The sequence below is a fragment of the Bubalus bubalis genome, chromosome 10, assembly GCF_019923935.1.
Source record: "Bubalus bubalis isolate 160015118507 breed Murrah chromosome 10, NDDB_SH_1, whole genome shotgun sequence".
NCBI classification, from domain to species: Eukaryota; Metazoa; Chordata; class Mammalia; order Artiodactyla; family Bovidae; genus Bubalus; species Bubalus bubalis.
Genome location: NC_059166.1, coordinates 9111980 through 9138337, shown reverse-complemented (window position 1 = coordinate 9138337; position 26358 = coordinate 9111980). Strand labels below are relative to the sequence as shown.

The window sequence follows — 26358 nt, the reverse complement described above, 5'->3', positions numbered from 1 at the left end:
CGAGCCCCACCGTGCTGCGCGCCCCCTCCCCACCTCCCCCGCCACCTGCTTCTCCTGCTCCTCGGTCCCGCCCAGCTGGCCACCCCCGCCCCAGGTCCCCGGAGCTGGGAACAGCGAGGGGGCGAAGGAAGCAATACAAAGGGCGGAGCGGCGGGGAGGAGGGGACGCCGGGGCTCGCGCGGACGGCGGCGGCTCCGGGCGCGGGCGGGCGGCGCGGGCATGGACGCCGAGTACCCTGCCTTCGAGCCCCCGCTCTGCAGCGAGCTCAAGCACCTGTGCAAGCGGCTCCAGGAGGCGTACCGGGAGCTCAAGGAGGACCTCACGCCTTTCCGAGATGACCGCTACTACCGGTAGGGGCGCGCGGGCCGCGCGGCGGGCGGAGGCGGCGGAGCCGGGCGTGGGGCAGCCCCGCCCCCGCTGACCCCTGTCCCGGGGCCGAGCTGAGCTCCGGGGCCCGGCGGGGACCCGCCCTCTCCGCCCCCTCCACCCCGCGCCGGCAGGGGGCAGCGGGCCGGCGGGGTGGGCTGCGGCGTTCGCGTGCTGGGGGTCAAGGGCAGCTCCAGGGAGCTGAAGTGGACAGCTTTTTTTTCCGTTCTTGAGCCGAGACCCTCAAGTCCTGAGAAAGGGACCCAGGGGGCTTCGGTCCCCGCTGAGTTCCTCCCTCTTCCTGCCCTTCCTGTCCCCCCATCCCCACCCCCACCCCTCCACCCTCCGCGGCCTTCGCTCAGGCCTTGCCCAGACCTGGTCTGCGATGACATCTCTCGCCCTCGAGGGCTGCAGGGAGGGCCTTGGCCTCTCCTCCGAGGAACTCAGGCCCCAGCGGCTTTGGTGGAAATCCCCGAGGCCAGGCTGCTGCGGAGGGTTGGGGGCCGAGGGCCTCAGGGCTGGGCGGCACCAAGGGGAAGATGCAGGGGGAAGCGGTGCTCAGCACCCCAGGCAGCAGTGGGTTTGGGCTGTCTTTGTTCCTCTCCGTCTCCCTCTCCTCTAGCCGGCCTGAGAGTTGTGAGCACCCGCAGCTTCCTCCCTGCGCTTTGCCTTTATCCACTTCTGGTGGCTGCACTTACCTGGTGTGTTGCCTTCGAAATGAAAGGACCCTTCAGGAGTCTGGAGACGGGAGCCTAGATTGATTTTGTTATTAACCTATCTCCCTGACCCTGAGAAACGTAATTGCTAACTCTGCACTTCAAGCTTTCTCATCTGTAAAACGGGAAGCTTGAACCAGAAATCTTGTTGTGAGCCGTCTAGTGACAGTTCACGGACTCTGTGCCTGAGGATGGCAGGCGTGTTGCACGGCTATCTCTGAAGCGGTGGTACTCATTTTTGTACAGTCCACGGCTATCTCTGAAGCGGTGGTACTCATTTTTGTACAGTCCACGGCTATCTCTGAAGCGGTGGTACTCATTTTTGTACAGTCCACGGCTATCTCTGAAGCGGTGGTACTCATTTTTGTACAGTCCACGGCTATCTCTGAAGCAGTGGTACTCATTTTTGTACAGTCCACGGCTATCTCTGAAGCGGTGGTACTCATTTTTGTACAGTCCACTCTGGCTTAAGTTCATATGTATGTATTCACAGGGTCTCTGGAGAACATGTATCACATTTATCATCAGATTTTTTTCAAAAGCCTAATGGTTTCCCCCAGGACTAATTGGCACTATACTGCTGACTAATATATTTGTCATAAAATGACTGAGTAGAAAAGCCCATTTTAAAAAAATGTAATCTCAGGATCATATGGGGTAGCTTTTAGATGAACCTCACAATCTAGGAGATCTGACCGTATGGGTCCCTGATGTCATGGGGCTTATAGGTAATTGACAAGTGATTGCAGGCTTCAGTGAGTGCTAGGAAGATAATAAACCAGGTGGCACGATAGAGTGATGGGGTGCTGCTCAGAGAAGGTGGGCAAGGAAGGCCTTTTGAGAAGATGATGTTTGAGAAGGGAAGAATGAGTTCTACCCACTAGACAATAATCTGGGGAGGAAGGTTCCAGAAGAGGCAGAGGACGTGCAAAGCCCCTGAAGCCATAATAACATGATATGTTCAAGGAACAGACCAACACATTTGGAGCAAAATGGTCAGAGAGATACTCAGGGCCCAGTCATAGCACACTGAAGGCAAGACTACAAAATATGGGATTCTTTAGAATTCCAGTGTGATGCGATTGGAGGATTTAAGTGACGTGAGCAGTTTGGTTGCCTGTCCTTTACAAGCATTTAAATCTTTGCTCCAAGAGTAACTTCATTGATTGAGTTGGCTCTTGAAGACCATGAATTCACTCTAGATGGAAGGAGACACTGAATTCTGCCCCCTCGCCCTGGCCTGAGAAGAAGTTTACTGCAGAACCTTTATGATCTTGTGTGTCGGTTAGGCTGAATCACAAAGGCTGTTTTGTAGTGAGGGGATGTTTAGGTCATTGAACTGACTTTGCCTGCTCCATTGAATTCTCGTATCTATGAGTTGCACCTTTACAAAGCTAGGTGAAATACTCTTGGGTTTCTAAGTTGGAAAGCTGGTAGTAACAGCTCCTGTGTTTGTCTAGCTGGAAGATGAACTTGCTACTATAATTTTTGCTCCTGTTCTTCTCACCATCTTCGTTTCCTCATTAGAGATTTATGACTAAAAATCACCAGTCTATTTTTCCCTGGAGGACCAAGGATTCGCCTCATGTAGATGACAGTCTCCCCATAACAGAGTGTAGAAAGGAGAGAGCTTGCTAATGCTGTTTTCAGAAGATGGTTGGCTCCTCAGTCAGGTGGCATGGCTGTTTGCATCTTAGCTACGTAATTTGGTATCACTGTAAAAGAGCAGCCGCGTCATCAAAGGACTCACAGTCATTTTCACAAAATGAGAGGTGACAGCTGTCCTAGGAAAGGGGGCGCCGCATAACGTGGGTGAAAAAAACAGGAAGCTGGGCGTCTGAAATCCTAATGCTTCGCTAATTCCCTTGGCCTTTGGGACATGTTTGAGTTTCACTGGTGATTGGTTTTCACATCAGAAAAATGAAGCAGGGATGTTGTGAGGCTCAAGTGCTTTGTGAAGCTAACACTAAAGATAGTTTCCAGTACAGACACCAGAAAAACCAAAGCCACCAGCCTGAACAATCAGGTGAAGGGCCGACCGTTGATACCCGCTTAGTGATGTCTACCAAGTCCTTTCTTTGTTTATGTGGTAGCAATTGACTGTGCTGCTGCTGCTAAGTCGCTTCAGTCGTGTCCGACTCTGTGCAGCCCCATAGATGGCCTCCTACCGGGCTCCTCTATCCCTGGGATTCTCCAGGCAAGAACACTGGAGTGGGTTGCCATTTCCTTCTCCAATGCATGAACGTGAAAAGTGAAAGTGAAGTCGTTCAGTCGTGTCCAACTCTTAGCGACCTCATGGACTGCAGCCTACCAGGCTCCTCCGTCCATGGGATTTTCCAGGCAAGAGTACTGGAGTGGGGTGCCATTGCCTTCTCTGAGCAATTGACTGTACTTGGCCACTAATAATCCTTTGGGCTATTGCTTCTCATTCATATTCATGGGGAGAACTGGCTAGCTTTCTATAGCTCTCTAAAAGAGGAGGAATAACTGAAGCCCACAGCAAAAGTCATAGACTCTCTCCTATACCCCCACCAAACGGTACCAATGAAAACAGACATGTGTTAACAAGGACATGGAATTTTCCTGCACTACAGATGGGTGCTAAACTGCTACAATCACCGTGGGAAATAGTTTGAGGTGTATACTAACATTGAACATGCACGTACCTTTTGGCCCAGCATCTCCTCTTAGGTATGTGCCCTACAGACATGCCTATACATGTCTGTCAATGGACACACTCTAAAATGTTCATAGCGGCACAATTTGTAATACTCCTGACCTGGAAGGCAGCCAGATACTCACAACAGTAGAACAGATAAATTTGGCTTGTTCCATACTAGAATGGGCATCCCAGGTTATGCTAGTGGTAAAAAAATCTGCCTGCCAATGCAGGAGATGCAAGAGATGCGGGTTTGATCCCTAGGTCAAGAAGATCCCCTGGAGTAGAAAATGACAACCCACTCCAGCATTCTTGCCTGGAGAATCCCATGGAGAGAAGAGCCTGGCGGGCTACAGTCTATGGGGTCACAAAGAGTCAGATATGATTGAAGTGACTTAGCATGCGCACATGACATGTACTTTCTGTGTATGTTATGCTTCATTAGAAAGCTTTAAAGAACACCAGCTCCTGTGTCTCACTGACTAGATCGGGGCCCCTTGTCCTTTCTTGAACACAGGCTGGCAAGGGGATGGCATCAGACTTTAGCAAGTGTGAGTGCCCCAGAAGCTGAAGGGGAGCCCGTTCCCCAAGACTTAGCTCTTTAAGGGACTCCTCCCTTCTGTTAGAGGAAGATGTGGAGAATGGATGTCGGGTAGGCAGTCAGCTATGTCCACGGCATGAAGGGTAAAGGGTAAAGACACATGAAGGACAATAGAAAGTGAAAGTGAAGCCGCTCAGTCGTGTCCGACTTTTTGCGACCCCATGAACTGTAGCCTACCAGGCTCCTCCGTCCCCATGGGATTTTCCAGGTAAGAGTACTGGAGTGGGTTGCCATTTCCTTCTCCAGGGGATCTTCTCAACCCAGGGATTGAACCCAGGTCTCCCACATTGCAGGCAGACGCTTTTACCATCTGAGCCACCAGGGAAGTATATAGACAAGTATACAGAAGTATATAGAAGGACAGTAGACGGGACCCTTTAGAGCTCGACTCTCAGGGAATCTGTTGTGGCCATTTGGCTGGTCCATCCTTGTTTCTCAGGTTATTACTTTACCTGTGTAAAATACAGGGGCCATCAAGTTGGGCTTGAGTTTTCTTGGCCAGTGAAGTGATGCTCTGGGGCATCCTCACCCAGGAGGCTTCTGGAAGCAACATTTATTTCATCCCTCGGTGGATTCTTTAGGGCTCTGGGGCCGGCCCTCAGTCCTGCTGGCTTATTTTCACCAGCACATTGAGAAGAACCACGCTGAGTGAAGGCTTCACACTGACCAAGCTCTGGTCCACTGTGCAGAATCAGAACGCCATTATTTAATTGACCAGTGCGGACCCTTGAGAACACAGGCAGTGGTGGGCATGGAGTCAGTGCTGGGGGACCTAATCAGATCAGGCCTGCTCAGAGCTGGAATCACCTGGGGGATCTTTTGAACATGCCGAGGCCCAGGCCCCACCCTCAGGGATTCTGATTTAATCATCCTGGGCTGACCCTCAGCCACGATAGAGAAGCCATGTGTGTGAGGGCAAGGTTGATGAGCATCAAGCTGAGCGAGCCTGGAGCATGCACCTCCTTGGTGGGACAGACTTGCCAGCTGGACAGAAGTCTCAGGGTGTTAGCCCAGGCTCCCCCTCCCCTACTTAGGGCTCAGAGCCATGGTCCGCTGTCACCTCTGCTGATTCTGCCTTCACCCTGCTCCCAGGCTGACTCATCTTTTTTGGATTGAAACACCTGGTCAGGTTGCAGTCAGGTTTAAAGGTCTGAGAACGATTTTTTTTTTCCCACTTAAGGCAAACCTGCCTATCTTTATGCTGTCCCTTGGGTCCTGATGTGAATATTCATATTTCAACGGCTGACTTGCTCCTTGTTTTCAGCTTACCAGAGGCAACTCCTGACTGTTGAGCACTGATGTCTCTGTCTTTTGTTTCGTTTTTGATGGGAGGACATGATAAGCGTCGCTAATGAGATGTGCGTTGTTAGAACCAGCTTCTCCAGCGCCATCATTTCAAAGGTAGAAAGGTCATTTCATGAGGCTTACACGTTTGAGAGCTTAGAATTGGGTACAAATCTGGCTCCGTGGGGGGGCTGGCACTGTTGTTGTCTCTTTGGGACAAGATACAGGTGTCAGATGGGCCGTGGCCACGGGCCTGAGCAGATGGACATGTGAGCCGCCACAAGCGATGCCAGAGCAAGTCAGCGCCCCCGGGCGCCCCCTCCCAACCACTGTCTTGGTGTGACACCCCCAGGGAGCATCCCTCCCTAACGGCTCTCCCCTCCCTGCTCTGGGATCCACCTTGTCAGTCACCCCCCTGTTCTAAGGTCTGCCCTCCCCCACTCTGACTCCCTCCCTCTGCCTGGCTTCTTTGGGAGTCACCACGCCGTCCTCTCCAGCCTATGCTGGTCTGGCTTCCTCCCCCCCGCCCCACCCGTCCTGTTGTTCTATAAACGGGTTAAATGTGGTCCCGGCAAGTTGGCTCCCATGTTGTTTGTTTCTTCACTTATTTCACAGAAGGCCCCTGACTCCCTCCCACTGGCACCCAACTCAAATGCTCACAATTTAAATAGAGCCCAAAGAAGCACGGCCTTCCCAGGTGGCACAGGGGGTAAAGCACCCGCCTGCCAATGCAGGAGACATAAGAGATGTGGGTTCAATCCGTGGGTCGGGAAGATACCCTGGAGGAGGGCATGGCAACCCGCTCCATGCCTGGAGAATCCCATGGACAGAGGAGCCTGGGGTCACCGTCAGACAGGACTGATGCAACTCAGCACACACACACGAATAAGCATACTTTGAGCCTTTCAGAGTCCTTGCTTTGCACACCTATGAAACGGCACCCAGCATCTGCTAGTCACTGAGGCAGCATCGCTGTGACAGACCCCATGGCTATAAAGACCATGAATCATGTTCCCCTTTGGGAGCCACCCCCTTGGGGTCTGTGAGCAACACCACGGGACACACGGGCCCCCTCCCTCCTCCCCCCTCCTTTGGGAGTTCCTTGCCCTCCCCATGCTGTGCTGCGTAGTGGTCTGGGGCTGGGGGTTGGGGGGATGAGGGCTGGGGGGAATCCTCCTGCTAAGAGGGACCTCCCCTCGTGCAGCCTGTCCAAGTGTCACCCAGCAAAGCTTGTTGTGCAACACTGCCACCTCGTGGTCCTGCCTCTTCCTCCATCAGCCCCGAAACCCGGGAACTCGCCACATCTGTCCTGGAGCAGCCCTAGCCCAGGTCACCGGGGACCTCGAAGCATCAATCCAGTGGCCCCTTTCAGGCCCTCACCCAGTGTGATCCTGAAGGATTTGCCCCTGGGGCTGGGACTCTCTCTCACAGCTCCTTGGTCCTTCCAGGGGCCCCAAAGATGCCCTTCCCTCACATTCTCTGGGCTTCCCTTGTGGCTCAGCTGGTAAAGAATCTGCCTGCAATGCGGGAGACCTGGGTTCAATCCCTGGGTTGGGAAGATCCCCTGGAGAAGGGAAAGGCTCCCCACTCCAGTATTCTGGCCTGGAGAATTCCATGGACTGTATAGTCCGTGGGGTCACAAAAAGTCGGACATGACTGAGCGACTTTCACTTTCTTTCACGTTCTCCTCTGACACCTTGTCCTCTACATGGTCTCAACGCATCTTAGGCAAAGTCTCTTGCTGTTTACTGTCTGAGCTTAGAATGGACCCGACTTTTCCTCAAGGCCATGGCACTGTGATTAACGGCGCTAAGCATCTCTGGAAATTACCATTTATTGCTTCAGACCACTCTCAGGTGGGTGATCCTCTTTCCTCCATGCAGTACCGGTGTGTGAATTGAGTAATGCTGGATCCTATGAGCCAGGCATTAGCAGCTCTCGTTGCCCGTCAAGCAGCTTTCCAGGTCCGAAGGAGATGGTGAGTGTGGGTCCCAGAGGCTGGATGTGGGGTCAGACCTTTGTTACTTGGGGACCCCCGGTCCCCAAGGAGCTGCACGACCTGACTTCTGAGGTTCCTGGTCCTTATCTTGGCCCGGGGACAGTGTCTTGATCCCAGCTCAGAAACAGGGACATTTGAGGGTGTTTTCTGCTATAAGGTACAGAAAATAGAACACTCAGGTGGGAGTCAAGATATAAATTCAAGTCCCGAGCCACAGGTTTTAACCTTGCTATTGGACTGGTCACTATGAGAGGAAGACCATGTCATACCTGCTCTCCCTGCCAACCAGCCAGTCAGGAGGGAGACTGGTAGCAAGGGCAGCCTCTGTCAGCCTTGCCTGACTCCAGGAGGACGTGAGTGTCCTGCTTCCCTGGAATGAGGTCCTGGATAGGAATGGAGGTGCCTGTTGGTTGTTGCCTTCCCCGCCTCTGCCTGTGAACCATCACCGTGGGGGTCTGATGCGTGCCTTCCAGGTTTCAGTGTTCACGTTTCTGCAGTTAAGACTTTGGTTTCTCTATCTCTGGCTGCCACAGGCTGTTCCAGGAATGGCACGTTGACTTCCAGGGGGTCTAAAGAAGGGCTTTAGAGGGGTTTCTTAATAGGGAAAGGATCACACATTGAGTTATGAATAACACTGAACAGGGATCTGGAGTTTATTTTAAATGAAGGCTCATATTCTCTTTATTCTTTGAGGGGGAATCATGGGATCTGAGAATACTCAAGGTTCAGTTCAGTTCAGTCACTCAGTCGTGTCCGACTCTTTGCAACCCCATGAATCGCAGCACGCCAGGCCTCCCTGTCCATCACCAACTCCTGGAGTTCACTCAAACTCACGTCCATCGAGTCGGTGATGCCATCCAGCCATCTCATCCCCTGTCGTCCCCTTCTCCTCCTGCCCCCAACCCCTCCCAGCATCAGAGTCTTTTCCAATGAGTCAACTCTTCTCATGAGGTGGCCAAAGTACTGGAGTTTCAGCTTTAGCATCAGTCCTTCCAAAGAACACCCAGGACTGATCTCCTTTAGAATGGACTGGTTGGATCTCCTTGCAGTCTAAGGGACTCTCAAGAGTCTTCTCCAATGGGACTTTAATTGCATTGGCAGAACTTTTTCCCCCTTCAGTGTCCATGAATATGGTCATCTCTCTGCCTGTGTCAACTTAAAAGTCACTCTAAAAATGAGGATATTCCTGTCTCTAGACAAATTTCAGCTCCCTGTAACTTTCATTAGAAGGTCCTGGTCTTGCTCTCAGGGTCCCAGAATGGGCCTACATCTTGGATTACTCAGCAGCCCTTGGGGACATTTTCAGGCAGCTTTGGCAGTGTCTCTCAGTATTTGTTTTCTTTTTCCAATTTATAAACATCCTTCAGATGATGCTGTCTTTCAGGTGATGTCGTTTCCTGATGTCGTTTCCTGATGTCTGTACCATACAGGTTATTGTTTTCTGGCCTCTCCCTGTCTGTGTTTAGGATTTAGATTCTTTCTGTACCCCCAAGTGATATGATTTCAAGTTATATTGCATAGTGCAAGAAGGGAAATTATTGGATCATTTAACTAAAAAGTCCAGTGACAGATGTAACTTAGCCCAGCTAAATTTAAGAACTCAGAAATGTCACAGGGCTCACTTTTTCTCTTTTCTTGTAGCTTTGCTTTCCTCTTGGCCAGGCTTTTCCCAACAGAGAGCAGAGAGCCACAGCGGCCCAGAGTCTCGCGCCCCCCGCTGGGCTGCGTCAGTGAATGCGGGGTGCTCATTCCTCATTTGGTGCTTCAGGTGCCTGACTCTGTGCTTGAGGGAAGTCCAGAATGCCTTGAACTGGCTGCTCGCTTTTGTCTTGCATCAGGATTCAATAACGAGGTGCTATGTGCTTATCAGGGCTCTTCCTAGCGGTTCACCCCAGCTTCATTTTTATGTGCATCTTAATGTGAGCAGAGCTATGACCCACGCAGCAGAGTTGTTTTTTTTTGTTTTTTTTTTTTTTTCTTTAATGCTACATCTTGCCCTGAACTTAGAAGAGGAAGATGTTTGCTTCCTAGAGAGCAGAGCAGGTGTTAAGCAACCCAGTTATTCTCCGGGGGCCCGTCTTTCAGCTGCAGTGATGACTCAGCTTGTGCAGCAGAAAGAGCATCGTCTGCAAGAGGGGAACAGGCCTCCGATCTGGGGCAGGACGTCCAAGGCTTGAAGTGTGCCTTGTCCCTGAAACAGGAACCCTGGGTCTCTGGATTCGTTTCCAGGGCCACTGTGACAAAGTACCACGAACTGGGGGCATAAGCAACAGACATTTATGGTCTCACAGTTCTGGAGGCCAGGATTCTGAGAACAGGATGGCAGCAGGTTTATTTCTTCTGAGGGCTATGAGGGAGAACCTATTCCAGGCCTTTCTCCTAGACTCTGGGGGCCCCACAGGTCCCTGGGCTCATAGATGGCTGTCTGTCTTCAGATCATCTGTCTATCATCCAAATTTCCCTCTATTAAGAAGACACTAGTTCTATTGGGCCAGGGCCCCTCTGACCTCACCTTAACTTGATCATCTGCAAAGACCCTATTTTCAAATAAGGCCACAGTCCCAGGCACCAGTGGTTAGAACTCCAGCATCTCTTGTGGACTTAGGTTCCTCCCTGCACGTACTTTCTAACCCAGCAGCAGAATGTTTGATGAGCAAGAGTCAGGAGGACTGAGTCCTGACTTGGAGCCATTGGTGCCGTCTTGGAATCCGGTCTGCACATCTTGTGGAACCATCTCAGAGCCCCCCTGGCTCTAAAACCAAGACAGCTGTGGGTCTGAAAGGGGTACCCCAGGGATGGTCTCCCCAGAAGACATGTCTGCAGTCTTCTCTGTGACCTGAACTGCCTGAGGCTTATCAGGTTCAAGTTGGGAAAGGGGTATGTGTACATGTGTGTGCATGTGCATGTGTGTATGCATGTGCACACGTGTGAAGAGCACACGTGCATGCACGTCTGTGCACACACGTGTACATGCACACGTGCATGCATGTGTGTACTAAACCTGGGAAAGTCTCAGGAAAACCAGGACCAGTCTTCCAGCTGAAGGGGCTCCCACCTCCAGGGGCTGCACTTGCTGCCCTGCAACCCCCTTTGCTTTCCTTCCATGGGAAGGTGTCCCCCTTCCTTTAAACCCTTAGAAAACACGCTAGTGCAGCACCAGTCGTGTGACAAATCCAGTTGTGTCACTTGTTCAGTGCCTGTGTCGGGTTGTGTCTCTCCCAGGCTGGTGTCAGGCCTGGGACGCAGAGGACCAAGAAAAGTCGCAGGAGATGGTGGGGATGCAGGGGTCAAGCGCTGAGAGTGAAAGGTGCGCACGCTCAGCGCAGGCTCTCGGTCATGTCCGGCTCTTTGCGACACCAGGGACTGTAGCCCACCGGGCTCCTCTCTCCATGGAATTCTCCAGGCAAGAATCCTGGAGTGGGTTGCTATTTCCTTCTTTAGGGATCTTCCCAGCTTGCATCTCTTGCATCTTCCTCCATTGGTAGGCAGATTCTTTACCGCTGAGCCATCAGTCTAACAGATTGGGACTGATGCTGAAAAACCGTCCAACTACCAAAAGCAGAGAAGGTGCAGGCCGTGGTGACACTAACCCTCGTAAGCAGGGGCGCCTGCGGGCCCCGAGTCAGGGCTGTGCTGAGCTGCATGTGTGGGATCAGGACTGGGCCCCAGCAGAGTCACTAGTCTTCATTTTTGCAAATACCAACAGGTACTGAGGCAAGAGAGTGCATTTGTTTTAATGGTCTCTTAGAGGAGAGAATGAGATAATACATGTAAACTCTTTAGCATGGTAGGAAACTTAAAAGTGAGTCTGAAGGTTCTGTGCACAGTTACCTTACCTTTCAAGATGAAGAAAAGAGTTGAAGCAAACATGTTTGTTTGTGGACTTTAAGACTACAGTAGCTAAACTCCAAAGATGGTACCCCAAAGAGCCTCTCTTCCCAGGATTCATGCTCTTTTGTTGTCCTTTGCCCTGGGACCCAGGCAGGCTCTGGCTCTCTTTTCACCAATAGAACATGGTGGTAGAGATGCTGAATGACGCCTGAGAGTAGGTCACTGCAGCCCTGCAGCTTCAGCTTAGGTGTCTTAGAGCATCTGTCCCAGGAGAAACCAGCCACCATGTGTGAAGTCTGGCTTCCCTGAGACCGTGAGGGGCCCAAGCCAGCCACATGGAGAAGCCACAGGGAGGAAGGAACACTGCCTGGCCAGCCCCCAGCTTTCCAGCCAGCCTAGCTCAGGCACCAGACATGCCTCCAGCAGAGCAGAGACGAGCCATCATGTGACTGCAGCCCCAGATGTCATCTGAGTGCATTGTCAAGGGAGACCCCCAGCAAGCACCACCCAGCTGAGCTCAGTCAACAGAGAACCACGAGAGAGAACCAACTGCTGTCTCAAGTTACCGTAGGAGGCGCCGCCTGCGATGGCTCCCACAGCCCCCTACACCCTGGCAGGCTCCCCACCCTGTGAGTGCAGGGTGGACCTGTGATATGCTGATAACGGAAGGATCAGAGCAAAGGTGGTGGGATCGTGCTTGTGAGATTAGGTGACAGAAGACTGACTTCCGTTGCGCTCTCACTCTGATTCTCCTCACTTGCTCACTCGGAGGAAACAAAGCTACCATGTCATAAGCTGTCCTATGGGGAGCCCCAGGTGACAAGGAACTCAGCGTGACCTCCAGGTCTTGCCAACAATCACATTGTGAGCCTGGAGGCAGATCCTTCCCCAGTTGAGCCTTGAGAAGGCTTCCGCCATGGCTGACACCTTGACTGCAGCCTGTGAGGGAGCCTGAGCCTGAGGACCCAGCTAAGCTGCACCTGGAATTCCCCACCCCCAGAGACTGAGACATAATAGATGCTGTTTCAAGCCACAAAGCCCTGGGGTAATTTGTTCTGTGACAATAGGAAACCAACAGAGTTACTTCAGGTTAGGGTAGTTTGTCATACAGCAATGAAACCTGGGAACAAGTACAATTATAATAAGACAACAAAAACAATAGCCTCATATTGTCAATTAGTGCCAGGCAGAACTTCCGTGCTCCTGGTGTTATTGTTGTGTAGTTGCTTTGTCTGACTCTTTTGTGACCCCACGGACTCTTAGGAGCCCACCAGGCTCCTCTCTCCATGGGACTTCCTGGCAAGAATACTGGAGTGGGTTGCCATTTCCTTCTCCAGGGGATATTCCCAGACCAGGGATCAAACCCAGGTCTTCTGCATTGGCAGGCAGATTTTTTTTTTTTAAACCACTGAGCCACCTGGGAAGCTCGCTCCTGGCATTACTAAACTTGATAAGCAAGAGAAAGCATTTGAACCAAAGAGTTAGACCCTTGCTTCTAATGGTCAGTTCTTAGGAGTAGAGAAGACATTGAGAAGGAAGCACCCACACGTGATGCAACAAGTAGGCTGGGAAGTCTGCTCCCGCCTACAAATGATGGGGCGGGGCAGTCCTGGGAAGGCAGCAGGGGAGAGAACTGAGCGGCTCGTGCAAGTACCTCTGCTTGCTGCAGGGAAGATAAGTCAGTAGCACAGGGCTGTCCAGGAGCTGTCAGGCCACAGGCCAAGAGATGTTGCTAAACATCAACTGTCATTATGCTTAAGGAAGAGTTAAGGCTGAGATTTTTCTGCTTTGGAACAAAGAGTAGGCAATCACCAAGTTGCTGGCATGGAATTAATTCTTCCATATTCTCTGTACTATCTAAGTCAGAAAAAATTTTCAAGAAATCTGCCAGTTAGGAGGGTTCAGTTCAGTTGCTCAGTCATGTCCGACTCTTTGTGACCCCATGAGCTGCAGCACGCCAGGCTTACCTGTCTATCACCAACTCCCGGAGTTTACTCAAACTCATGTCCATTGAGTCAGTGATGCCATCCAACCATCTTATCCTCTGTCATCCCCTTCTCCTCCTGCCTTCAGTCTTTCCCAGCATCAGGGTCTTTTCCAATGAGTCAGTTCTTTGCATCAGGTGCCCACAGTATTGGAGTTTCAGCTTCAGCATCAGTCCTTCCAAGGAATATTCAGGACTTATTTCCTTTAGGATGGACTGGTTGGATCTCCTTGCAGTCCAAGGGACTCTCAAGAGTCTTCTCCAACACCACAGTTCAAAAGCATCAATTCTTCGGTGCTCAGCTTTCTTTATGGTCCAACTCTCACATCCATACATGACTACTGGAAAAACCATAGCTTTAACTAGATGGACCTGTGTTGGTAAAGTAATGTCTCTGCTTTTTAATATGGTGTCTAGGTTGGTCATAGTTTTTCTTCCAAGGAACAAGAGTCTTTTAATTTCACGGCTTCAGGAGGGTTAGGGAACAAATATCTGTACCCCCTCCAAGTTTCTAGGTTGAAGTCTTAATCCCCAGCATGGCTGTATTAGGAGTAAGGATGTAATTAAAAGTTAAGTGAGCCTCAGTGGTAAAGCAGCCGCCTGCAATGCAGGAGATGCAGGTTCGATCCCTGGGTCAGGAAGATCCCCTGGGGAAGGAAATGGCAACCCATTCCATTATTCCTGCCTGGAGAATCCCATGGACAGAGGAGCCTAGTGGGCTACAGTCCACGAGGTCACAGAGAGTCGGACACAACTGAGCGACAACAGAAGTCACGAGGGTGGGCCCTGGTCTGACAGGACTGTGTCCTGTGAGAAGGGACAGGAGAGACCCTGCACCAGGGAAGGGTCGTGTGAGGACACAGCAGGAGGGTGGCTGTCTGCAAGCCAGGAAGAGCCCTCATCAGAAACTAAATTGGCCAGAACCTGGATCTGGGACTTTTAGCCTCTAGAAGGTGAGGAAACCTTGGAGAAGGGCATGGCAACCCACTCCAGTATTCTTGCCTAGAGAGTCCCATGGACAGGGGAGTCTGGCGGGGGGCTACAGTCCATGGGGTCCCAAAGAGTCGCCCACGACTAAAGCGACTGAACACACACGCATGCAGTGTGAGGAAATAGACTTCTACTGCGTAAGCCAGTCACTCTGCATTTTGTTGAGGCAGCCTGAGCTAAGACAGTAGGTTATGAGGAATTGGACTAAGCCGTTTCTTTTCCTGAACTGGGGGCCCACTTAGAGCATGAATACTCGGTGTTAGCTGTCACTGGTTATTGTTAACCAAGGAGTCCAGGAAACCACAATGGAGTATCTACAAAATGCTAGACAAACGTCCCTTGCTAAGCTGGGAAATGAGTTGCGTCCCTTGGAGCAGATAGCTGATTTCCTGGGGTAGCACAGCTTCTGCAGATGGTCCTCTTGAGTTGTTGCTTTGAACTCTGAAAAACAGCCGTGAGTGGGAGTCAGCATGCTGCAGGCTGGTGGGCTTGACTCTGGTCCTATTCTAGAAGGAGATTATTTAAAAGAAATGGTTCATGGACCCTTAGGAAATGAACATCAGGTCTGAGTAGGGTTTTTTAAGAATAAGTGTTATCAGACCAATCTTATTCGTGACATCGAGATCCTTTTTGAAGCAGGTAGTGTTAGTAGGAGTGTTAGTCGCTCAGTCGTGTCCGACTCTTTGCGATTCCATGGACTGCAGCCTGCCAGGCTCCTCCGTCCATGGGATTCTCCAGGCAAGAATACTGGAGTGGACTGCCATTCCCTTCTCCAGAGGATATTCTTGACCCAGATCAGCAAGGCAGGGTGTCAGATGAGCTTCCCAGGTGGCGCTAGTGGTGGAGAACCTAAGAGAAACAGGCTCGATCTCTGGGTCCAGAAGATTCCCTGGAGGTGAGAATGACAACCTACTCCAGTATCCTTCCCTGGAGAATCCCACAGACAGAGAAGCCTGGCAGGCTACGGTCTGTAGGGTCGCAAAGATTCAGACACCACTGAAGCAACCTAGCAGAGCAGAGCAGGGTTTCAAATACATACATACTCATTTTCCCATGGGTCAAATTTCCAAATTAAATAGGATTACTGGGGAATACTGTGGATATACTACAGCTGGATTTTAGAAGGTTTTAAAATAAGAACAAGGTTGACAAATGTGGGCTGTCTCTGTGGTTAGAGAGACTCCAGCTGGGGGCTCATTTGCATCAGAGTGTCTCTGTGGTTAGAGAGACTCTAGCTGGTGGCCCATTTGTGTCCGGCCTCAGCTGGTCACGCTGCATCCCTGTCACATTCAATAATGCACGAGACACCAACACTGGAGGTCCCACGCTGGGGTCAGGTCTTCCTGGGTTCTTTCCAACAGTTCCTGAGAAAAAGCACTTCACCTCTTCAGGCCTGTTTCCTGTCTATAAATGAGGACGATGACCACTGGTAACTCATCAAGCTGTTAAGAGAATTTACAGGCCTTAGGCTTTGCAGGTGCTCAGCAATTGCTGGTTATTCTCATTGGAGAGCATGAACCTGAGCAGAGAGCGGAGGGGGCAACCTGAGAATGGAGTAATGGACCCAAGGGGTGGAAGCTGCCCACGTGCTTACTCTCAGGCTGACACAGACTCAGCTGCAGCGTGTTCATTCTGAGCTTAACGAGGGAGGTGCCCAACAGCAGCACGCTCGGAGGAGGGGGACCTGGAGGAGGATGTGGAGGGATGTGAGGGATGGCTGAGCATCAGACCAGCTTCCTCCAAACCCCGGCACACGGCTCCCTTGGTCACAGACACCATCATGGCACCCTTCCATTTCCTCTCCCATCACAGTTCAGCTAACTGTGTCCCACTAGAAGGTTAGTCCCAGGAGGACAGCGACTTGCCCATGGATTCTGCCTTGTGTTTCCAGAGCTGAGAAGCATGCCCGGCCCCCACTGAGCACTCAGTTAAGGTTGGAAGAACAGATGAGTGAGGATAAGAGGGATGGAAGTGACGCAGGGCCACAGCTCAAGGGAGGACCACTTCCTGGAGAAGTTACCAGGAGGTAGTGTGGGCCTCAAAGATGTCAACTCTTTTAAGACCTGGAGTCATCGGAAGAGAGCAGGGGGTCTGTGGGGATGTCTCGGGGAGGTGAGGTTGCTGGCCCAGTCCTCCAAGCAGGCACTTCTATACCTGATAAGCCTGGCTGCAACTGAGAGCTCAAAGCCTGCTGTCTCTGGGCAAATGCAGCCACCAACGTGTTTGGTTTCATCCTCAGAGATTAAAATATTTTTTTGAACAAGTTTGCAACGTTTTGGGATCTGAAGGCTGTCACCTGAAAACTCTCATTTGAAGTCAAACTCTTCAAAGCGTTGAATGGCAGCTGCCCCCTTTAGACACTGCTACCCCGCCAGTGCCTGCAGCTACGCCGGCCTTCACATTTCCTGGTCTCGTCAGGAAGAACCCTGTCCCTCTGAGAGTGTATGAAAAGAATTCGGGAGATAGTCTTTTGTTATTCCTTTAGGAATCGAAGTTTCAGATCCAGAGTGTGAATGGAATTTCTTGTCCTAATTACTCAGGCTGTTGCTTTGCCTGGTAACCCCGACCCCACCCCAGCTTTCTAACCGTCATCCCATGAGGCCGGACACCATGCATTCTCTTCCACACGACCCCCACCCCCGCTGACTGTAGGTGCTCCTCACACTTTGCTTTGGTAACTGTTAATACCTCTGCCTCTAAGTTTGATGAGGGCGGGGGCTGGGTGTTCATGTTGGCATCTTAAAGCTAGTCGACAGCTTAGTGAGCAAATGAGAAACGCACAAGGAAGGCGGCTGGAGTCTTTCATTTTCCCTCGTTTAAATAGGCCCCCAGCAACATTTCAGGACCTTCAGGGGACATTTCAACCAGTGCTCCAAAGAGGGTCTGGAAATACCTTCATCTGTTCTTGATTTCAGAACTTTAGAACCGTGAGGCAAGATGCTAAATCTTGAAAGTGCTTTTGGTCAGCTCATATCTCCACACTGTAGAAACAACTCAGACTGCGATGTTTCTGAACACTTGCTCCTGTCCGGGCGCCTTAGCAGAACGGTGACCTGCAGGGTCAGGCTGTCAGCTCTGTGGGAGGTGGGAGCCACACACATCGCTCCTGAGAGCGCTTGTCCTGGGACAGAAAACCTGCACGCTCTGGTAGTCGTAGTTCAGAAAAGGTTTGTGGGAGAAGCTACCAGAAAAGCTCCCCTGTCCTCATCACTTGGGTGTGTCAGAGGTTTGCCCCAGTTTTTAACGTCTTCGGGGTCACAAACCTCTTTGTGAAAATGGAAGGTTACAGACCCCCTCGCCAGAAAAATGCAGACACCTATGCGGGAGGGCATGGCAACCCACTCCAGAATTCCTGCCTGGAGACTCCCCATGGACAGAGGAGCCTGGTGGGCTACAGTCCCTGGGGTCGCACAGAGTCAGACACGACAGAAGCGACTTACCACACAGGCATGGGTGTCTATGCAGATACCTTTCAGACAACCGAGGGCATTCCTGGACTCCCACGGCCATTCTCACGCTGAGATGAAGACGCTCTGGAAGGAAAAGGTGGCTGAACTAATGTGCTGTCCCCTCCGCTGGGCGCAAGGAGTGAGAGTCAAGTCCTTCATTCATTCTATTGTGAACCCGTGTCTGACACCCCCCTCCACCCCTCCTACCCAGGGGCCGGTCTCGGCGCTCGAGGGGCTCAGGGGAGGTGGTCGCGCCACAGGGGCCCTCTCCAGAGGCCCGTAAGCTAGGCCTGCAAGGGCTGCCCACCCGTCCACCGGCCCGCGCCCCCTTCCCGGGCCCGGCCCCTCTCACCCGGGCCCCTGTCCCTTCCCCAGCCCTGCACCCCTCCCCCTCCCCGGCGCGGCCCTCCCCGCGGCGAGCCGCTTCCGCGCACGTGACCAGGCCGCGCGTCGCGCTCCGGCGAGTCTCCGGGAGCCGGCGCTCCCCGGGCCGCTGTCCCTCCTGCTCCGGCTGCCGCGGCCGCAGTGAGCGCCCCGAGCCCGCCCGGAGCCGAGGGCCGCGCCGCCGCGATGGAACCGTGAGTGCCGGCCCGGGCGAGGGGGGCGGGGCGTGCGGGGCGGGGAGTCCCTGGGTCCCCCCGGGCCCGGAGTTGGGGCTCCTCCGTCCGGCTCCGGGAGGCCGGCCGCGGGACCCCCGCCCACGTGGAGCCCGGGGGCCCGGGGAGGGCGTGACGCCCGCGCTTCATGCCGGGCACTCGGCGCAGGGGCCGCTCCACGGGCCCGCCGGCCCGGCTGGAGTTGGCGTCGGAGATGGGGTCAGGGTTCCAGGGCGGGACTCGGCCCGAGCGCAGCGCAGGAAGGCCCTGCTCGCCCCAGGGAGCCGGGTGACCCCGTCTTTCCCCAGCGCAGCGCTATGGAGATGGCTGAGAAGTGCCTCTGCCCCCCAACTGGTGCCCCTGCCCGGTCACCGCTGCAAAGGCGGTGACCCCCTGCCCCGGGCCGAGGCCCTGTTCATGCCTGCTTTCTGTCCAAGCGCCAGGTAGAGGGCGGGGCGCTCCGTGGGCTCTTTGATGATGCTGCCACGTTGGGAGACCGCCGCAAGCCTCTTTAGATGTGGGGGACAGGAGGCTTACAAGTTTTACAGTCTGCTGACTTCAGGCTTATTACTTCTGTGAAGTGAAGGGGTTTTAATGAGTAAGAAAACCTGTTCATGGCCTCACAGACGCCGTCCCTGAAGCTTGCAGTTGACGCCACAGAGTCACCTGGGTGTTCCTCAGGGGACATCTGGAAAAGAAGGAGAGAGAATTTGAAAGAAGTTTTAGTATTTGAGTCGCAAACGGTGGCGAGAAGGGGGTCCCTGTGTCTCTGTGGTGGGGAGCGGCGTCTGTGATGGGAGGTGAGGAGGGCAGGTCCCCACAATCAAAGGCTGCCATGAGAGGGGACTGTGAGAGCGTCTCTGTGTCTGAGGTTTTAGAGGCTGAAAGGTTTGCAGCGCACTTCTGCTCATTTCTCTGTGGACATAGAGACGCAGGATCTGGGCGTGTTGCCTGAATGCAAACACATGTGTTGCAAGGATAGGTTTTTCCTCCTCCTTGTGTAGAAGTTTCTGACCTGATCACTTTAGCTCAACATGGGAAACCTGACTTGCATAAAGTATCAGTCCCAGGCGGGTGTTTGAAAGGTCTCCCTTTTAATTAAACCCCAGAGGGAGGTAGGATAGCAGTACTGCCTCTGCCCAACTCTGGGGGCAACATTCATTTGTGAAGTGATAAGTGAAAGTGTTAGTTGCTCAGTCCTGTCCAACTCTCTGCGACCCCTTGGACTGTAGCCCGTCAGGCTCCTCTGTCCATGGGATTTCCCAGGCAAGAATATTGGACTGGGTTGCCATTTCTTCCTCTAGGGGATCTTCCCGGCCCAGGGATCGAACCCACATCTCATGCACTGCAGGCAGATTCTTTTCCATCTGAACCACCAGGCAAGTCCAGTTATGTGAACAGCACTTCTGAGAACACTGTGAAATTGTGACCCTGTGGCCTAGTGACAAGGAGCATGTTGAGGTCCTCACGTACCGAATCTCCTTGGGCCTACACAGCGCGGCAGCCCGAGTCTTAGAGTTGCTCTCCTGCAGAGGGTCGGCCACCAGATGCTGTCCTGTCGAGCAGGGGGCCCAGGATTGCTTATACAGAGGTCAGCTGGCCACCATCGTCCAATGCTCAGAACGGTACAGACCTGAAAATGAGGAAAACGTCTTTGGCAACAAATAAAAATCCTACCTTCTGGCTGTATTGGCCTTTCTCTCCGCCTTTCAGTTTTGCTGTTTGACGCCGCCAACCTGCCGACTTCAGCCTCCGGCCCTCCATCTCCTTGAGACCTGACACCATGCTTTCCATTAAGTTGCAGAGTTCTGATGGAGAGATATTCAAAGTTGATATTGAAATTGCAAAACAGTCTGTGACCATCGAGACTACGTTGGAAGATTTGGGAATGGGTGATGAAGGAGATGATGATCCAGTCCCCTTGGCAAATGTTAATGCAGCAATATTAGAAAAGGTCGTTCAGTGGTGCGCCCACCACAAGGATGATCCTCCTCCTCCTGAGGATGATGAGAACAAAGGAAAATGAACAGATGATATACCTGTTTGGGATCAAGCATTCCTGAAAGTTGACCAAGGGACACTCTTTGAGCTTATATTGGCAGCAAACTACTTAGACATTAAAGGTTTGCTTGATGTTACCTGCAAGACTTGCTAATATGATCAAGGGGAAAACTGAGGAGATGCGAAAGACATTCAATGTCAAAAATGATTTTACCGAAGAAGGGGAAGCCCAGGTATGCAAAGAGAACCAGTGGTGTGAGGAGAAGTGAACTTTCACATCTGAAGCCGTAACAATGTAAGGCTTATTCCAAATACCAGTTGCACTGCTTTGTTTATAATTGTTAATATTAGAGAAACAGGCAACGAATGCAGCAGCAATCAGCTGTATTAGCAGGACGTTGTCTCCTTGCACGTGTAGTTTCAGTACAGTTCCCAACCTTGCGGCCCAGTTTCTTCTAATGATCAAAAGTTCCTTTTCTTTGCTCTGAATAAAATTGAACTGTGGGATCCCTATGGAAAATGGCATTTTGGGCTTTCCCTTTTTGTAAAGCAATTTCTACCTAGTTTATTGTCCAGTTAATTTTAGTTTAGTGACTTTTAAAGTTGGCATTGTCAATAAAGCAACTTGCAAAAAAAAAAAAAAAAATCCTACCCTCCAAAAAAGCCTGGAAATCTAAAGCACGTACAGGACTCCAGTGCCTGGTGGGGTCAGACTGCTCCTGTTGGTACATGTGACGAGGAACCCACGGCACCACAGGTGAGAAGGGACGGGGCAGGAAGAGAAGCCAGGAGCAAGGACCGGCTAGAGAGACTGGGAGCGAGCAGAGCAGCTGCAGCAGGCTTCCAGGCTGGGGGCACTCACGCGGGGCTGTTGCCCTGACCCCTCTGCTCAGGTGCGTCCCAGCCTATTCTTTTTAAAAGGTCAGGAGAGGTTGCCATCAGAACCAGTCAGAAAAAAAGTGTTCCCAGTTCTTAAAGCTTTATGCTTAAGTTTCCTGCAAACACATTCCTTTTCTGGTAGTACTAGGGAAGCGAGAGGTGCTGGGAGTTAAGTGGGGGACAGGGGAGGGAGTGTCTCAATGTATTGCTAAAAATGACTAACAGGAACACCTGTGGCTGAGATTTCTCAGGTTTATTTGTTGCTTTGCTCTGACGCAGGCCATTTCTCTGACAGTTTCCATCAGGTTGCCTCTTGTGTGTGTCTCAATTGGCATTTATGGCCAGTTTTTGAAGAGTGTATTTTGCAAGTCTCCTTCCGCCTGGGCGCGTTTAAGCGTAGAAAAAAAATGTGTTATTCAGACTTCTGCAGCAGCAAGCAGATGGCACAGGGGAGCCCTGCGGTGGTGGCTGTGTCCCAGGTCTTCTGAGTGTCCTGGGGCCCTAGGGGACAGCAGACCTGGGTGGGTGTCCTGTTCGTTCAACTGTAGAGCTATTTAGATTTGCGTCCCTTACTTAGGATGGTCTCCTTTCTGAACCGGAAGGGTCTCTGGACTAACGAGAGATGACAGGCGTTTACTGTGGGCCAGGTGCTTGTGTGGTACTTCATATTTGTCATTCCATGTAACCCTCATCGCCTCCCTTCCTGTCAAGAAGTTTCTCTTATCCCAGTTTTCCAGATGAGGACACTGAGGCGCAGGGAAATCCAGGCAAGTTTCTCCAGGTCACCGAGGACAAAAGCCCGGGAGTGGGCCCCAGGGCCCATGGTCTTGGGGCTCATGCACCCGGCTTCAGTCACAGCTGGCCCTGACCGAGCGTTTGCAAAGTTCCCCGTCGTAACTCACCTCGTTATCACAGCAGCCCACAGTAGCAGGGTCCCTCGGTTTCCTGAATTTTACAGTTCAGTAATTAGGGGCTCCAGAAGGTGATGTGGTTCTCCCCAAATCACCCTGCCGTCGGTGGGGCAAGGGCCTTCCAGCCTGGGCCTCTGGCCTCCGGAGCCTGCAGTTCTTAACCTCTGGGCTGGGGGCTGCCTGGCACGGGGCCTGCTTCCTTGCTCTGTTTGCCATGGAAAGGGTATTCGATGACCTGACCAACACGCTCCTGGGTCTGTGTCCCTGGGGGTGTAGCCTGGCAAGCAAGGATAACATGTGAATTCGTGGCTCCTTGAGCAGCTTGGAACATTGTTCATCAGAATACATTTTGAGATTGTTGGGCCTTGAATATCTGCCCGATGGCCTTTCGAAATAAGGATAATTTTTTTGTGATATATTCAAGTTGGTTGATTGAAATTTCAGAATTCTTGGGACTTCCCTGGTGGTCCAGTGACTGGGACTCTTTCTCCCAGTTGCAGGGGGCCTCGGTCAGGGAACTAGATTCTACAAGCTGTGACTAAGAGTTCAAGTGCGGTAACTAAGATCTGGCACAGCCAAATAAATAAAAATTTTTAAAAAGAAATTTCAGAATTCTTATTCTCCTTCTCAAACCCCATTAAATGGTGGGTCATTTAAAATGGGGAGTTTGGTGAGGCTACCGTAGAGTGGTGGGTCTCCTTTCCACTTCTGACCTTGTAGGTTCAAATCCCACCTCTGTGTCCTGCTGACTGGGACTTTGGCGGGTATATACTCTCCCCAGCCTCTGCTCTCCTATCTGTAAATTGGGCTAATGATACCTGCCTCACAGGGAGACCTGACTGGGTCCCAGGTAGGTGCTTAGGGAACACACCTGATGTGTTTTCTGCAGTTGGGTGGGCTCTCTGATCCAGAGGAGGGGCGATATTACACAGTGGATCTTCAGGGGCATCGGGAGGATGAAAACAGTTTTTTTTGTTTTGTGTTTCTTTTTTTAAGAAAAAGTAGAGGGTAGGGCAAAAGCACAACCATTCCTATTCATAACTAACGCGCTTGAGTCCCTCCTCTGGGCTTACCACACTCTTCTGAGAGTTTCATTTTTGTCTCCCTCCCTGTGGGTATTATTCTGCCCACCTCTGATTTTTGGACGAGGACACTGACACCCCGAGAAGTTGCCTGGTTGCCCACCCAGCGTCTGCCTAGGAAGTGGGGAAGCCAGGATTTGAACCCAGCCTGACAGGCACCAGGCCAGCCCTTTGGGCCCTGGGAGATGAGACCACTTTTTGATACAGATTGTGAGAAAAATGAAATCTTAACTGAAACGTGAGAGCTACCCGAGAGATGGAGCATCCCTTTCCACCACCCAGATTCTACATTTCTGATTCTACAGTGGGAAACCTAGGTATACGGTGAGCAAATAGCAGCATTTGTAATCCTGAAGCGGCTTTAGTCTTTATTTATCCGCTGTACCATGACTCGATGAGCCGAGCAAAGACAGGTAATTCTTTGGTGCCATGGAGATGCATCAGAGCTGGACAGGATCCGTGATGGCATCTTCTGGGACAGAAGTCTGCAGGCTGACTATACATCAGGGCTGGCTTTGGCTCTCACGTGGAGAAAATGTGACTCTGAGCCCCTGCCGCTTCTGGGGCTGTTTCTCACGGCTGCGTGCTGGTCACCCCTGGTGGGCTCTTGTCACCGCAGAAGCCGTGGTGCTCCCTGCCCCCCACCCCTCTCTCCGCCTCGCTGAGAGACACACCCTGAAGCGTGTCCTCCGCTCACTCAGGTGTGGTCCAACTGCCTGGCCCTTCTGCTCCAGCCGATAAAGAGGCTCATTGAGTGCTCTCCTCCCCCGAGGTTTCTTTCTAATGCTGTTTTATTAACTCTTATGAGGCCTGCGTGGGAAGGCGAAGTGCTTAGTGGGCAAAGGAGCGTTGGCCGTAGGCTGCTCAGGAGTGCCCGGCGGCCCTGACGGGACCCGGGCTTGTCCGCTGGCTGAGGGTGCCCTGGGGCGGGCTCTTGCTGGGAACTGCCTTGGCCAGCTCGCTGACACCGAGGGCAAAGGTCAGAGCCACCAAAGCGTTAGAGAAAGAAGTTACACGTTGACAATTAACGTAGCAGGGAAAATAATGAGAACCTGGGGGAAACCAGGGAAACACCTGGCGTTTGTGAGGCACAGCACAGGGCACCCTGAGGGCAGAGGGGCGCTGCAGACGGTTGTCACCCACGGGGAAATCCGGGGACAGGCGTGTGCGCCCCCTCCCTGTCCTGCAGGGGGAGATGGCTGCTTCCTCAGAGCAGCCAGTTGTGGGGGGCCTCCTGGAACCAGGACCTCGGCGGGTCCAGGAGGGTGGGGGCTGGGGGGAGGGGCCGGATGGTGGCCTTGGGGACGTCAGCCTCGACGGCAGTGCCTCAGCACCGGGGCCGGCCAGGGACTGTCTCACGGTCAGAAAGGGCCCCCAGGTGCCTTGAACTAGGAGGTTTCCACATCTCCATGACTGCCTTGAAGTTTTGCTTTTCGTTTTGGTTTGTTTTTAGGGTGTGGGTATCAGCAGGAAGCTTTTGATTCTGATAGAAAATCTCATGAAAAGTGGCTGACACACCGGTGGAGGGGGGGTTCCGGAATTTGAGGCGGGAACGTCCAGGGTTAATCTGATGGTTTTGGGGACCCGGGCAGTGGGGGGTGTCTCCATCTTTCTGTTCCCGCATCCTAATCGGTGGGCGGCAGCCACCCTCTTACATGTGGTGGCGACAGGCAGTGCCTCCCCTCAGTCACGGCACTGAAGGCAGGCAGCGCCCGGCTGGTTTCCCTCAGGCTCCAGGCCAGCAGAGAGGCAGGCTGGGAAGGGGAGAGTCTGGCATTTTCAGCCTCTGTCGTGGGGGGGCTGGTTTCACCGTTAGGGGAGCAGGGTGGGAGGCGGGCAGAGGATGCTCCTGGAAAGACAGAAGGTAGTGCTTCCGCCTCACCCTGAGGATCCCTTCCTCCCAGCGGACACGCCCGCCCCGTGACAGTCCTGAGGTGCTTGGCTGCCACCGTGAGTGACCGGGGAGTCGCTGGAGGTCTGGCTTCCACGGGAGTGGATGGAGGGACCAGAGCTCTGGGAAGGGGGCGGTAGGAGCTGAGGGGGTTCGCAGGATGACAGGGGCCGCGCCGTCCTGGGGAAGCCAGCAGAGGCAGGGCGGGAAGACTGCAGGGCCTCCGTGGGAGGCCAGGGGTCCGGCTCTCAGCGCGGCACCTCCGAGACGCCCATCCGACGTCGGCGTGGAGACGCTCCTCCCACGCCAGGCCAGGTCCAGCCGGGCTGAGACAGGACCGTGCGCGCGCTCGCCCCTGAAGCAGGCTGCCCTGCCTGGGGAGTGAGAGCTGAGCGGATGGGCAGGAGCAGCCTCGAGGGGCCCCAGTCAAGTGAAGAGGGTGCTTGCCCTGGAGAGCCCTGCAGGACGGGTGTCCCGCCATTTTTTCCTCCTGGGAATGGATGTCTCCACAAACACCTCTTCCTTGGAAGCGTCCCTGGGAAACGTGATGAATGCGCATGGTGGAGGGGAGGCAAGGCTCACTGATTTGGATTAAAGCTGCAATTTGGGGTGTTGGCTTTCTAAGAAAGGGGTTTGTAGGTTCTCTAGGAAATGTGTCTGTGATATCTGTAAATCACCTGTGAAACTGAGATTTAATTTAGAAGGGACCCAGAGAGTCCAAGTGACAGTCTTTTCCATCACACTGGAAAGGTCTTCCAAGGTTGGAGTGGCTCCATAGAGGCCAGGATTTTTGAGAGTGTGTGTGCATGTTAGATGCCTGAGCGTGTAAAGATACACAGACCCAGAGAGGAAGACTGAGGTATGGGTCCCCTCAAGAGAAGAAGAGAGACATGGTTGTGAGCCAGCAGGGTTTTGTAGGAAGTCTTCCTGCCCTGCTTATCGAGGTAGAAGACTTCATCTGTGGCTGCGCTTGACCCAGCCAGGGTTCATGGGGAAACAGGAGCTGGTTCCCTGCTCCCGAGCCTCTCACCACCAACTGGAGGGAACCGCATGAACACTTTGGAGAAAACTAATAAAAGTTGAGTTGAACAGATGTTTTCTGAGTGCGTACCGTGTGTC

At 52.7% G+C, this 26358-nt stretch overlaps 1 protein-coding gene and 1 pseudogene across 3 annotated transcripts in view; both read left to right on the top strand.

Moving 5' to 3' along the window:
- Window positions 1-203: 203 nt before the first annotated feature.
- The window catches only part of TMEM181 (transmembrane protein 181), a 63484-nt gene continuing 37329 nt past the window's right edge, over window positions 204-26358 (top strand). The window contains exon 1 of one of the 3 annotated variants that reach the window (XM_025294332.3): window positions 204-350. In XM_025294332.3, the coding sequence (XP_025150117.1) occupies window positions 220-350 (131 nt within the window). In that variant the 5' untranslated portion in view covers window positions 204-219. Of the gene's footprint in view, window positions 351-7516; window positions 7605-18313; window positions 18458-26358 lie in introns of those variants that run through there. The other 2 variants (XM_044924037.2, XM_044924038.2) reach the window with 2 other exon arrangements.
- Window positions 18464-24603, top strand: LOC123327633 (annotated as a pseudogene).